General features: G+C 42.4%; 1 protein-coding gene and 1 long non-coding RNA gene across 6 annotated transcripts in view; one reads left to right on the forward strand and one right to left on the reverse strand.

The window, feature by feature from the left end:
• Positions 1–914: 914 nt before the first annotated feature.
• LOC135311904 (uncharacterized) lies at positions 915–10,742 on the reverse strand. Of its 2 annotated transcripts, none has more exons than XR_010371447.1 (3): positions 10,612–10,742; positions 6,772–8,560; positions 915–3,242 (listed from the first exon to the last, which is right to left on the reverse strand). It is a non-coding gene; the product is annotated as an uncharacterized LOC135311904 (long non-coding RNA). The 2 variants fall into 2 exon arrangements; XR_010371448.1 differs by having other exon boundaries at positions 6,759–8,560.
• The window catches only part of PDE7A (phosphodiesterase 7A), a 76,719-nt gene continuing 71,493 nt past the window's right edge, over positions 9,939–15,164 (forward strand). The window contains exon 1 of one of the 4 annotated variants that reach the window (XR_010371446.1): positions 9,939–10,734. Coding sequence is in view for 3 of the 4 variants with exons in the window: in XM_064442623.1 (XP_064298693.1) it covers positions 10,597–10,734 (138 nt within the window). In the remaining variant the exon portion in view is untranslated. The remainder of the gene's footprint in view (positions 10,735–15,164) is intronic. The other 3 variants (XM_064442623.1, XM_064442621.1, XM_064442622.1) reach the window with 3 other exon arrangements.

A 15,164-nucleotide genomic window follows, 5' to 3' on the forward strand; every position in this document is an offset into this window, starting at 1 on the left:
AACTCACGATTGAGATTGACAGCAAATGAGCACCCAATCATTTGCAGTTCTTATTTATAAAATTCTCCATAAATTACTCTACGTGACTAGGGAACCTTATGGGTTTTACTCACACTAAATTCTACACCTTTTTTTCTCAAAAGTTGGGGGGAGAATGAATCACTTGAGGAGAAGTGAGGTACTTTATTTTCTTGCTTTCCTTAAAAACCAGCTCTTCAAACTTTCACGTTATTTCAAAATATTATTTCGAAACAATTTACAGCTATTAGACAGGGATTCTGAAGCCGTAGTATCCTAGCACCAGAGTACCTAAACTAGGTAAGAAGGCAGGTGCAGTCTTGAGAACTCCTGCTGCCCTGCTGCACCACCGGTACCCAGCCAAGGTTAGCCCTGCGTCAGCTCATGCGTTCTAACAAACAGAAACTAGAATATCCAATAACAGCTAACTCTCCAAATTTGCAGTTACATATTTAGCCTATTCCAAAATCACAAACCTGGAGATGTGAAGCTTTTCCTGGGAAGCTGGGCAAGAGCCTTCTTATGGCAAGTAGAAATTGGCCACCAGCACCCTCTGGCTGGAATGTGGCAGTATTATAAAGACTTCTAGTGTATGCACAGAGTCTATGCCATAGAAAGAGAAAATGAGTTCTGTGGTATGTATGTCATACCAGAGCGGAACAGAATCCATATTATGCATTACTTGGTAACAGTCAGTATATGCTGCTACTCTTTGTTCACATTGCATCTGCTGGTGGCTAGGCACCTGACTTTGTAATCTTTGATCATTGACTTTTGATGTCACAATTCAAAATAGGCAATTTTCAATAACGGATTTAACCAGTTCTTCCTTTTCTTATTTGCATATTATTTAAAAGTCAAATGCAATTTAATATACTGTTACAAATCACATACAAAACAATATTTGTTCCTACATTTCATTAATTGGCAATTATAAATAAGTTTGCACGATGAACAACTCTTCATTTTTTCCAAGTGATGTTTAGAAAGATTGATTTCATCAACTGTTTCTGCAAATGGACATTCATGCATATAGATGTGATAAAGTAACAAGTAAACAAAAATATATCTGAAAATTGAATTACAAAGCCATTACACTTTTAATTCCTATGTTGTTTGGGAGCATAGCTTCATGGTGTATATTTTTTTCCATATGTTGCAATAAAACAGTCACTTGTAATGCAAATGGTACTGACTTGCAGTGTATTAGTATTAGTATTAGTTCTGATTTCTAACAAATTAAAGTCAATTCTCCCATTATCTGGGAATTTATTATCTTGGCTACAGGTGCAACGATGTGTAGCTTGCCCACAGATCATCCATTCAAGATCAGCAGCAACATAACCAATCTTTCACCAACTTAAGCTGTTGGGGCCTACTGGTTCTCAAATCTTTGTGCTCTGCAGTAAAGTATCAGGGTCTTTCTTTAGAAGCTGTACACTCTTTTGGTCTTTTTAGACAAATTAGAGGTACTGCAGAATATGTTTTTTCTACTTATTTTGTGTAATCATTAATTGAGTGTATAAGTAAAGCCTGCATAAAACTGAGCAGATGTCATGGTTTTCCCTGATTTTAGGTAATCTATAAAACATGCTGTCTTGCAGGTTTTGAACAATTTGCAATATTTATTAATATTTTTTACACTTTAGAATGAAATTGCTTGGTAAAGAATTAACAAAAATTCAGAGTCCAAGGTGAGATTAAATATTATAAAACTTGCTTATTAGGCCTATCCTTGAAAAAAGTATTCTACAAACTTCTAGTCATGTAATTTAATCTAGAAAAATGCTGACATGGTATTGATTTATGTAGATTTAACTGTTGTTCTGACACATGACTACGGGGTGTTCTCCATAATCCCAACTCAGCAAAGCATGTAAGAACATGCATAAAATTAAGTATATGCTTTGTACCATTAATACTTCATGCCAGTTAACCCACATTTTTGCCGCAAATTCTGCTATGCCTGTCTTGTACCATAAACATATTACGCATATGTTATATATTCCATGTATATGTTACATATTCCACATATTGGTTACATAGTTCAATATACGTTATACATATATTCCAAAGAATATCTTTATTTGAGATTTTAAAACTAGATTTTCTAAAATGAACCACTTTTTGGATTATATAGTGTCAGAGTAATCCCTTACATAATCCTGATTTACGCTATGTAGGTGAGTTTTTATGATACAGATGATGTCGTCCAGCTGTGGGCTGACTCCGGAAGGGGCACTGCCATCACCAGTTATATATCTGCACTTTCTATCAGCTGTGCTGTTTGGCTGGTCCCACTTTTTTTGGTGGGGGCTAAGATTCATTTTCTGCCAGCTTAACACCCTAAACTCTCTTGGCTTACCCTAGAGCTGAGCATCAGTACTGGTAGGAGCAAGAGGACAACAGCCAAGAGGAGTGAGATGGAGTGGCATGGCCCCTCTGCATGGCAGCATCTAGCTTAGCACCGACGTGTTTTAAAACCACAGCTCCAGTGCACTCCACACCATTAAGAGGCCCAGCCTCTGCATTTCAGTGCACTAAACCCCCCCTCAGCTTTTAACCAAGAGACTCGTCTCTAATTAAATGCAAAGTTGCATTGATTGATTGAAAAATTGATTGAAAAATATTCTCCTAGTACTCAGACTGGCTTTTATCTGAACATAAAAGTCAGTTTATCAGAGCTAATCCTTTTAGTATGTACTTGTCTTACAAGAACAATTTTCTTTCATTTGGTCAAGACAAAGGAATTCAGGATTTTCTGTAAACTAACCCTCCCATTGCTTTGTTGCATTTTTCTTGACATATTGACAACATTCCTTCCAGTTTTAATTGGATTAAGCACACAGAAATTTAGTGAGTTGTAAATCAGACAGGATTGCAGCTACCTTTTTGCTATTGTTAAAAACAAAAGGTCTAGCAAAGAACAAACCTAAATAAAACCAGAGGTAGTCTCCTGAAAGTAATGAAATCTTCTCGCTGCATTTGCTGAGGTAGTTAATGGGAAGACTGGCAGAATGACAGATGTTTATCCAGAGTTTCAAGAGAAAGTCAAGGTAGAGCTAACCCTGACACATTCTTTCCTTCACAAAGAAATGTCAGGATGCTACATGGTGGAAAAACATGAGTTGCTGCAAATATTCAATCTTCTCACTTCTATTCATCTGAATGGGATTACCTTCTACTGCTATAGGTTTTGATGGAAGAGCAGTCCCACCAATTAGCTAAAAAGCAAGCACAAGAAGATGAAATACCTGATTAATTTTCCATGCAAGCGCATATTTACTGAGGAAACTGAAGTGGTATATTGAGCATCTTTTGAAAAGACAGAAAAAAATGATTACTTGGAATACAATGGAGTAATTTTATTTGAATACTAATTAGTATACATTTTTACTACTAATGTGATCCTCGAAATGTAATTGTTAATTCTAATCATAGTTAACTTAATATTTTTTTGAATAATTGCACAATTGCAATTGAATGTGCAGTTGAATAATTGCACAAAATGACACTTCAATACAAGTAAAATTGAATAGTAAAAAAGCCAAAGTGCAAGAGGAAGGCAGGTGTAGCGTAAGAGGAAGACTGCTAGGTTCCTGGATGTAGTCATCGAAATTATCAGATGTGCAAATGTTGCAAGATCCTCCTGTTTCCATTTCTGATTTGCTTCATCCGCCAAAGGGAGACTGTTGCTAATGTGTCCTTTTTGTTGCTAGAAATTCTCCAATAATTTTAACATATGTAAAAAAGCAACTGTTCTACATTCTCCTACAAATAAAATTCTGCAACAAGGGAGTGCGCTCATCTTTAATATAACCAGGAATAAATTAAAATGTTCTTTGAAAAATTCTAGTGTTATTAAGAAAGGTCTTACTTTTGAGCTTTAAATAACAAACTACTACTTTTTAGTTTTTGACAACACAACACAGATTAATAGGACACTGTTGCTTCAGCCTAGTTGGTAAGCAGCAACTTTAGTTTATTATTTCACTTCTAGCAGTATTTGATACTCTCAGTTTTAATATTACAAGACACCTTTACCATATGCCAATAGGCCAGTAAAGAATCAGACGAGACACCATCAGGAATCTTTTGAACCTAAATACATCTTCCAAATCCAAACCTACCTCTCAGTCCCTAGTTATGGGACTGCTTTCTTGATTTTTTTAAAAATACAGGTCAAAATTGCTTTAAAAAAATCCTTGTTAAGACTGCGCTGAAAATTACATCTTCGGGTAAAGAAATCTAGAAGAGATGTGCAATTTTGATGAGGTATTGGGACAACACATAAAACATTTCAAAAAGTTACAAAACCAGATCAAAATAAACAACTACATTTTCTAAAGACAGAACAGGTGATTGATGCTCTGACAGAATGGGTGATTGATGCTCTACAGCTTATCACGGAGGCTACCAGGTACTGTACGCTGAATGGTTTGTTGAGAAATGATTCAGCTGGCAAATGTGCAATGCATTCGTTATGTCTATTCATAGGGATCCAAACCCACTTCCATTACCAACACAAAAAGCTGTGAATTTTCAGCTTCTAATAACGCCATTAAACTTGTACGCTGCACCTCTGAAACGGCACCTGGGGTTCTCATATCCTCCCACTCTGATATTAAAAATATTCTGCACATCAGCTGCTATTATGCATGTAAAAATGACACAGAGAAGCCTTCTCCACAGGCTTATGCTGACACCAACGCCCTTAGTCATTTTAACACTACAGTGGTGTGAGGATTTTTGTCCAGACAACCGTAATCACTGAGAAAACCAGAACTTCAATGGCTGAGACTATTTAAGCTGTGTGCACTACAGCAAGTTTTCTAAAAATGCATTTAAGAAAAAATAAGACTGTGAAAAGAACCATCTTTTCATGGTGTTATTCCCAGTAATATCTTCAGTGGAGTTACAAAAAGCTCTCTTTGAACTGGTATTAAACTTTTGACAGTCTGCAGCTGTGTTCAGAACGGACTTTTGTTAGCATGTTTCCAGAGTCAGTCCCCGTTTCTGGAGGCTATAACTTGTCAGTAAAACTCCAGTCTTAAATTAAGCATAGAAGAGGATTTTTAGGGCTGGAATCAAATTAAAACAGAAATCCTCTGGGATCACACTTTTAAACTTTCTGCTCCAGCTTGCTCGTTTTGGCACAGAATTGGTATGTGTCCATTAGCCAATGTCAGTTTAGTGAAACTGAAGTTATTACATATATTGAAAATATTCTAAATAATTTTCAATATTATATTCAAAATACCAGAAATTGAAGCAAACACAAAAGTCTGCCCAAGCAAGTCAAACCGACTTAATCTGCCTCTCCAGCAGAGTGACAAAACACGTGGTAATGGGAACATGTTACACGTGACATAGTTCATCTTCACTGACACTGCTCTTCTACATGGCCCACCCTGACACTACCATAAACCAAATCAGATACCCCACTTCATCTGATCGACTTCATGGACACAAACTGAAGCATCTAAATTAGGAGAAAGGCTGTGCTCTCTTCCTTCTTTCCAGAGAAGATAAAGGCAACTTCAAAGAATAACTTGAATGGCCTGCTGTCTTTCTCTTAATTATTGACTATGAAATTAGCCTTAGGCAACTACTCTCTAGGTTAAGCCTCTAAAGTTAGGAAATATGAACCTGGGCCATAGAGTAGATAAAGCTACTGCAATATAGGTGCAAAAATGACTGGAAAACATTCCCAGAGGAGTTAGCAAGGGTTGACAGGATATACTAAATACCACTCTTCAGGTCTCTTCCAGATCTTGGACTCACCCATTCATAGAACTTTCACTGTTGACCTGGTTGTTTTCGAGAGCATGCTTATTAAATTTGCAGATGATAGAGAGCCAAGTATATTGAAGGACAGCACTAGTATTCAACCTTGACCAACCAAAAAAAAACATGGGTCCAGGCAATCACAAGGCGCTCAGGTAAAGTGCCAATTGTCCCACACAGGAAGGACTAACACACTGAGGGGATGGCTAGAAGTTCTGCAGAAAATGACCTGGGGGTGCAGGGGATGGCAAACCAAACAGGAGTCAAGGACATTATGTTCATAGAGTAGAATCATAGAGTCATAGAATAGTTTGGGTTGGAAGGGACCTTTAAAGGTCATCTAGTCCAACCCTGCTGCAGTGAGCAGGGACATCTTCAACTAGATCAGGTTGCTCAGAGCCCCAACCAACCTGGACTGTTTCTAGGGTTGGAGCATCTACCACCTCTCTGGGGAGACTGTTCCAGTGGTTCACCACACTCACTGTAAAAAAAATTTTCCTTATGTCTAGTCTAAATCTACCCTCTTTCAGTTTAAAATGATTACCCCTTGTCCTATTGCTACAGGCCCTACTAAAAATTCTGTCCCCATCTTTCTTATAAGCCCCCTTATTATTAAGTATTGCCTCAAACAAGCCCGATGGAGACCCAGGGCAAGGCAGAGGGAAAGGACATGCTGAACAGGGATGGGAGTGTGCTTCAGCTGGGCTGTGAGAAGTCTCAAAGTCCTATGGAAATGTATAGTTTTCATTCAGACAATAACTCTGGGTAGAAAAGAAGGATGTATCTGGGTGTGTGCCAAAGAAACAGCACATGCCAGGAATGATGTGTAGAAACACAGTTACTGAGGATGTAACAAATGAAAAGGCATTTTCCTGTCTATAGAAATAAACCCTGCCTTTTGTACCATGTAACTTCTTCAGGTAATAAGAAAAGCTAAAAACTCTTGTGCTCACCTTCATCACGTACCTGTACAAATAAATATTTCCTCTGTTCTTAGGCTGCTTTCAAAATACAAGCACGTTATGCCTTTGAGGATCCTTATTTCCTGTTTTGTACAGAACGTGGGAAAAGCATCCTCTTCTGTTCAGGCTGTTCAGCTCCGACAGCGTTAGCTGGCTGTGCCCTGAAACAGTGCACTGTGCCGTGCGGTTAGCCCAGTAGAATGTCTTGCTGGTGCACCTGTGTGATTTCATCCTCTTTTCATCGTAACCAGGAAAGTAAACTAACTCCAATTTTGTGATATTCCATCTCTTTGGTTGCACGAGCGCCCCTCCTTGTGATAAATCCGGCCACCAGTAACGCTTCTTCCTTGCTAGACAGTACCCTGAACACGATAACAATGTGTGAAAGACATTAACTGTAAATGTGTGAAGAATCATTGAAACTTTACTAATGGCCCCTAAATTTGAACAAATTGTGATGTGTAGTCTCTATCAAAGGCTCTGTCTGCCATGATAAAGAAGCCACAATACACAGGGCGTACGTAGCTCAACCATGGCACTTCATGGTGCCGTACGACTTGTTTAAGAAGTGCAGCACCATGGTGCTGAAAGAACTCCATGGTTCACAACGAAAACAATTCAAACAAAATGCTGTGAATGAACACTTTGGTGTTGCTACACGTCTACGACAAAAATAAATAAAAACCTCTTTCCTATGCTACAAGCTCTTAACTTGCAGCAAGACAGCAGACAGACCAGGCAGGGTATAAGGAATAACACATGCCATCTTTTTTTAAGAAGAGTATTTAGGCTGAAAATACGTGACTTACGCCATAATTCTAAGGCTTTGTCTATCATCCTGAGGTGAGGTTTTTCCTCATAAACTTGTACAAGAAATAATCACCTGTCTAATACTAATAACTCCTATATTAAAAATAGTAATTTGCGTCCCAAAAGCAGAACACTTACGGAATCAGCCACTGCCTGGAAAATCTATGCTTACTTCATAAGAATGTATTTCAGATTCCTTAAAGGTGTTTATGTAACATTAATTGGAGATCAAAGATAATTTGGTTATTAGCCAGGAAAAAGAAAATGCTGATTATGTTATTTAAGGATATACTGGCTCTGACTGAGCGCTTATACGACCTTAAAGAACTAGTTTCAACTAGTCAGATGGAAAGTACGTCGAGCTGATAGGAACCATAAAACACATTATCAATAATCTTTATTTATAGTTTGACCTTGTAGGATTGAAATATATATTATGTATATTCAGTGAACGTAAGAATATACTTATTTTTCCTACAAAACTTGATACATTGTTCGTAAATTGAATTCTAGATTGACTGGAGTAAAAATCCATCCTAGCTGAGTACAGAAAACTAATTTGTTATTAGTAGGAAAGAACCAAGTAATTTTGAAAAATGAATGGGGGAGTGAAACCCTGACTCCAGCGATGCTGGTGGAGTTCTATCAGTAACTTCAATGTATTGCAGATTTAACGTAAGCAGGCCAAATATGAGTGAACTGTCAGAGAACATGGAAGAAAACCTGACATCTCTTAATTCCAGGGGACAAAAAAAAGAGGCTGACTGTTATTTCACTGTGATTATGTGCTTATTACGTATTTTTAATTATTGCATGCATATATTATAAAATCATAGTGTGAATGCTTGTGACATTTTTATTTCACGAGATGGGAGAAAAACAGCTGAAGCAGGCTTTTAAGACAAGGCAGTTGGATCCAGTGTCCTCTCTCACGCGTCCATATGTCCTAGCAGCTATCCATGAGGCAACGTGGGACTGCAGTTCTGCAAAAGAACAGGGTGCACTTGTTAACTTTGTAGCTCAGAGTAAAACGGCCATCAGTCCACAGCTATAAAACTTCTTGTTTCTACATCGGGTTCAAACACATGAAAATTCTCCATATAAACCACCTATTCTTTCCAAATGGGCTCCTCCACAGCCATGTCATTGCCTATAAATATCTGTTATCATGTGCAATCTAAACCTTTCTGCAGGTAACCAAGCACTTAGAAGAACAATGCATTATGCAAAATTAAATCACATGAATCATTTTGCAAAATCTGATTTTTAAGTGGGTACAGGCACTTCATATATTATTCAAAGAACAGGAATGTTCCCTTACCTATCATGCTATATTTAGTATTTTTTTAATGGTGGAGAAATGAAAGAGATGAAAGGATGGAAAAAAGCAGCTGAAAACAAAGGGAGGCTTAATCCTGAAAAACGAACCATAGTCCTAACCCAGCTAATGTGATGGACATAGCCATGGACCAGACCACCTCATAAATCGTTCAGTTTCCTAAGTCCAATCCTGGAATTGCATGATTTGCCATGCAATTTTTTGCCTTAACAAAAATCACATGGTTTTACCTCTTCATCTTGCAAAGGAACACCCCTCCATACCCTAAAAAACTAACAGCGAGGTTACAAAATCAAATACAAACTCCACCGTGTACTGCTTTTGCTAGATAACGCATTTTAAGCAAAACTGCCTTCCCGTGTTTGGTTTTCCAGCAGCCGCTCATGTTGGGCGCCCCAGGCTGGGCCGTACCAGCCGGTGCCCCGCTGCCCGCGGCAGCAGAGGCCCGATCCCGCCCTGGGGTCACCGCCGCCCCCTCAGGGAGGCTCCCCAGCCCTCGGGGCACAGGCGCGTGCGGGTTGGGGGGCACCGAGTCAGCCCCGGCCCCCGCCCAGCCCCTGCAGGCCTCGCCCGAAGAGCGCCGGGCACGGCACGTGCTCAGCCCGCCGGGGGGAGGAAGAAGGGACGGGAAGGGAGGGCAAGGAGAGAAGTGCCGCCGGCGGCCGCGGGGCGGGACGTGACGTGACGTGACGCACTACAGCCGCCCGCCGCCCGCCGCCCCCCCCGTCTCTCCCGCCCCTCCCGCCTCAGCCCCAGCTTCGCCACCGGCCGCCGCCGAAGGCGGGAAAAGGACAGCGCATGCGCGTGCTGCGGCGCGCGGGGCCCGCCGGCGCCGCCGAGCCACCCTGCTGCTGCGCACGGACGGGCGGAGGGGAGTAGTGGGTAGTTACGTGATGACGCTTTGCGTGTCGCCAGTCGCGCGACCCACGCAGAGTCCGTCGGGCTTGTGCCTCCTCCTGGGCCAGTGCGCTCGGGGCTGTTCCGAGTGGGGGCGGGCGGGGCGAGGGCTTTCTCTCTCCTCCTTCTCCTCTCCCTCCTCCTCCTCCTCCTCCTCCTCCTCCCCGGCTCCCCTCTCCGAGGGCCCGGCCCCTTCCCCCCGGCGGAGCGGGGCCGTGCGGCGGCGGCGGCGCCTCCTCCCCCTCCTTCTCCTCCCCCTCCTCCCCTCTCCTCCTCCTCCTCCCGCCGGCCGTGCCGTGCCGTGCCGGACAATAGGGGCGATCGCGGCGTGTGTCTCACCCAAAGCGGCCCCCCCAGACCGGCCTCGCCTCCATGCGCGGCGCCGGGCGGCGGGGCTGACAGCGGCTCCCGCCGGCGGCGGCCAGGCCGAGGGAGCGGCGGCGGCCGCGGGCTCCGGGCCGGGACTCGCCGCCTCGGGCAGGCGCTGACAGAGGCGTTCCGCTTCACCGCTCCCCCCTCGCTCGCTCCCGGCGGCGGCGGCGATTCCCGCCGGGCTTTGGCGGCGGAGGACAAAGGCGCGGGGCCCGGCGCAGCCCGGCCCGACCCCCCGGGGGGCGCGGGGGCGGTGAGGAGGCGCCGGGCCCCCGCGGGGTTTCGCCGCCGGCTTCTTCCCCGCTCCCGCCGCCGCCGCCGCCGCCCCGCTGCGGCGAGCCCCGGGCGGGCAGGTGCGGCGGCGGGCGAGGCCGCTGCCCTGCGGCGGGCCGGCTCACAGAGGCTTCTTCAATGGAAGTATGTTACCAGCTGCCGGTGCTGCCGCTGGACAGGCCGGTGCCGCAGCACGTCCTCAGCCGCAGAGGGGCCATCAGCTTCAGCTCCAGCTCCGCGCTCTTCGGCTGCCCCAACCCCCGGCAGCTCTCGCAGGTAGGCACCGCCACCGGGCCTGTCGGCTCCCGCCTCGCCGCGGCGGGGTCTACTCCGGCTCCGTGTCCCGCCGCTCCCCCCCGGCCTTGCCCGGGGCGGGCAGCCCCGGCCAGTCCCTGCCGCGCCGCTGCCCGGCGCCAGGGCCCGCCTTGGGTGTCAGCGGGGAGCCGGTGGGGGTGGGCGGGCGGCGGGGCTGCCCCGGGGGGGGGTATAGCGGCCTGCCCGCCTCCCTCCCGGCCGAGCCGCCGGTCGCGCCTTCCTCGCCCGCTGCCGGCCAGCGGTGGCCGTGACGAGCAAATACAACGCTTTATAGGTGTGCGGCTACTTATTGTCCAGGTTGTCTCTTCAGCGCTGGTTGTAACGACAGCGGTGGGCTCCTTGGGGTTTCTTTCTGGAGCCAGTGAATTCTTTCTTCTGTAATTTTTAAACTGGGGTTGTTTTCTCGCTTTTTAGCTAGGCTTTCCTCGAAGGGTCTGAGTTTCCTATGGGGTTGCCAAAAGCCGCGGTGACTTTATTGAAATAACGAACATGCACTGCAGTGTTTTATTTGGGATGCGGAGCTCTTTCTCCCTCCAACTACTAAGACTTGGCAATCCATCTAGAAGGAGACAAAGATCCTTGGCTTTTTCTTTTCTACGGTATTGTTCCCTGCCCACATTACATCAGTCACAAGATGAACTATACTGTGTTTTGTTTCATCCGACCGTGTTGGCAATACTACAAAAAGGGTCATTATAACTATCAGGACAAAAGGGAGGTTTTTCTTCTGAAACCTGCTCTAAATTTCTGAGTATGCGTTAGTACGGTTTCCCAGAAAACAGTGACAAAATTATATTCTGGCGGAAGCCTCTAGAGAAAATTTGGAACTATGATGGAAGGCATGTGTTTCGGTGGGAAGACAGCCGGTTTTGGCTTCTAGGAATTTCCTATAATGTCTAGATTGAAAGGTCCACCTCAGTGCTCCAAAGTATGTTGTCCTTACAGAAGATGTCTTTGCTTTTTACATGTGTAATGGCAATTTTTTGTTCCTTAATTTTTTGGGGTATTTTATCAAGATATTTTGTTTTTTCATTACTTGCTCTACTTTGTATATGCATATATATGAAATACAGAGCGACCAGTTTCTTTTGGCTTTGTCTCTGGTTTGGTAGCAGTGAAGCGCTCTGTGTGTATGTGAACATTAGGCATGTGTATGTTTGGGAAGGAGGAATCAACAAAATACTGTCTTCATAAACAGTCAAATTCCTGGCCATTGAAATAATTATTAGTGAGCAAATGAAGATGAACGCACATTGGCAACCCTATCTTCCCTGAGTATGAATGTAACAATTGACAAAAACTTTGGGTTTATGACAGATTAGTTTTCCATGTAGCAACTGGGTTAGGATGTTTTCTGTTTGTGCCACTTGATCTGAGTCGTACTTGGTGATGGTGAATTTTCCATACGTATGAGTCTTCTTGAAAGTCCAACCTAATTTAACACATTTTGTCCTGTGCAAATGAGAGGATAGTCTCTTGTTTGAAGCATTCATGGCCTTCTGGGAAAAAGAATAAGCAAAATGATCCAGGTGATTTATCGTATTTATTCCTTTTCTTTGTGGTCCCCAGAGCAGGTGATGCATGAAGTGTGTACAAGCTGATCAAATTAAATAATGGTATTGACACTTAAGTATTTTTCCCCAAACTTTCAAGTTTCTCAATGGATTCTTTGTCTCCTGACCAATATGCTGCAGGTATTAGAGTGAGTCACAGGGAGACATGCTTGAATAACTTGTAAAAAAGTGAAAATTATATGTATGCTTGACCAAGTAGTATTTCCTTTGAGTAAACCAGAGAAATAATCTTATACATTAATAAAAATGAATTAGGTTAAGTGAGGAAAACTTTGCTAATGTTGACCAGCTGATTAGAGTACAGCTATGTTTTGCTGTCTGTACCTTCTCACCCCCTAACTCCCCTTCCCCTGAAGTCTCCTACAGATAATAAGACGTGAATTTCTCCCAGACCTGCAATCAGAGGCTGGTGTAAATGATGGACTAAGAAGGATCACCAGTGAGATTAGTGATTCCATGTAACTGCTGAACTTAATTTCACCTTGCAAGTCTCCTGTAAGACTCATAGTATTCCAGTTCCATTGCTGTTGAAAGAGGTCTGAGCCCTTACCAGTCTGTGGTTTTCAGTCTTCTAGTCAGGCTAGCTTTGAACAGTAGGAGTAACACCGGAGATGTGTATTAGCAAAATCAAGAAGGCAGTATGTACAGCCAGCATCTTACAGTTAATACATGTTCGGCAGGTTTTCTTAAAAAATGTAAGGTCTTGAAAATTGAATTCACACTTATAGATTAAAAGTGCAATGATTTAGGCATAAAACATTTTAGGCTTATCCTTTCAGCAAGGTGGTATTTTACATGGGAAATCCATGTATGCTATATTAGACATAGCATTTAACTGTGGTAATGCTAAGCAGGCAAATATTTATCTCTTTTAATATATTAAGTGAAATTTCAGTTTAATATTGTTAAAATTCCACTAAAGGGGTTCAAAATGGGCTCCGTGATGCTCTTTTAAATCTTAAATAAAGTGGTGCTGGAAATGACCTCAAGAATTCTGGTCTACTCCTCTCAGCCCCAGGAAGGATAAATTGTACTTACAGTATTATTAAGAGATGTTTGTCTAATCTGTTTGCTTAATCTGTTTTTTAAGATAGTGTCTTATGAGATGCGGTGAGCTGACATAACTCATCATTGCTGAAGGTTAAAGTCCTGACATTGGGCATGTATTATTACTACTTCCTTTATGCCATCTCAGATGCTTGTCAGGTGTTTGCTGATTCAGCTCACTAAAACAACAGTAAACTAATATGAGCAGAAACTGGGTATCTGCCTGCCATCTTTTTGGATAAAATAGGTTTAGTGAAGTTTGTCAGAACTGATTTAAAGGAAAAGGATGGTACCACTAGGCTTTTGAAACCCATAAAAGCCTCAGATAATAGAAATTACACAATCTCACTCAGCAGTTTAGCTGTTGTTAACAGTGCTTAACTGTTCTTGTCATAAGAGAGTTCTTTCCTAATACTGAATTCAGATCTTCCTTGTGGCAATTTACACCTGTTACTATCCCCAGTAAATGTAGAGGAAAGCTTATCCCTTTTCTCTTTGCAGTTTTTTTAATGTATGAATTATTTCCCTGTAGTCTTCCTTTCTTTAATTTCAAAGTATTAACAGCAAAAATAGTAAAAGCGACATGTTACCTGGAGGTTATTTGTGATATTTATTGTTCAAGTCCAGTGAAGTGAAAAGCTGCTATTGTATGGGCTATACAATTGTTTGAGTTAATAATTGTCTTGAACATGAAATAATTTTCAATGCTAGTGTTAAAAGCTGTTTTTAAGGGCACTTGAATGGGTAACTGTTGAAATGACTAGGACATTTCACACTGGTAAGATTGAATTTAAGTTCACTGTGAGATCAGGTGGATGTTAAGTAGCACCTTGGATCATACGTTTAGGGTGTTTATTCAAAATGTTACAAAATTATACTTTTTAAATTAAAGCTGAACATTCAGAGGACTATTTTGGATTCTTTGCCTCAGCTGGTTTTTAACTTGTGTTGTTAATAGTAGTAAAAATGAGTTTCTAAAAGTGTCTGTACTTGTTTAGTGTGAAAATTTTTAGTCTTTTTTTAATAAGGGTTTATAATGAAAACCACTTTACAAACGTAGCTGCAATCACTTTTAGATTGTGTTCTGCCTTTCACTCCCCGCCACATCCCCCTGAACGTTGAATTGACATAAATGTATCACAGATGAGCGAGATAACTGCCTAACCTGCTGTTTTTGACTCATTTCTATCCTCCTACCTTGTGACTGGTTCTGTACTCTCTTCAGTGCCTCCAGAAATTGCTTCAGTGGTATCCAGTAGTAGAGTATGAATAGAAGTAAAGATATAATTTTGGCCTTTCTGTCCTTAAGTGTTTGATGATGGTAAAGAGGATATCTCCTAAGGATGAAATTGCATGAAGAGGGAATGGAGCAAATAACAGAAGACTCCATTTGAATCCCAAAAATGTAGGCACTAAGTCTCTTACCTGAAGTGCCAAGTATTACTGTGTACCAGGTATTACCATGTGCTGCTATCTGGTATTTGGTCCTCTAGTTCATGAACCCTTTTTATTGCATCTTCATTTCATGGATCTAAGCAATATAACATAATGCTTTGTGACTCTCCATGTTACATACTCCTGAACAATAGACTGCAGACCATGCACATGGAATCCTAGATTTGACTTGGAGGTTGCGGTGGGGGAAAAAAGTTGCTAAGAATAGCTGGACGTGTACTGTGCTGGTGGATTCTTCAGTGAAGGGTGCACACTTCCTCGGAAAAACATATTCTCCAACATCAGCCAAGTGCTTTGGCCACCTTTTGCTGTGTA

The sequence above is a fragment of the Phalacrocorax carbo genome, chromosome 2, assembly GCF_963921805.1.
Source record: "Phalacrocorax carbo chromosome 2, bPhaCar2.1, whole genome shotgun sequence".
Taxonomy (NCBI): domain Eukaryota; kingdom Metazoa; phylum Chordata; class Aves; order Suliformes; family Phalacrocoracidae; genus Phalacrocorax; species Phalacrocorax carbo.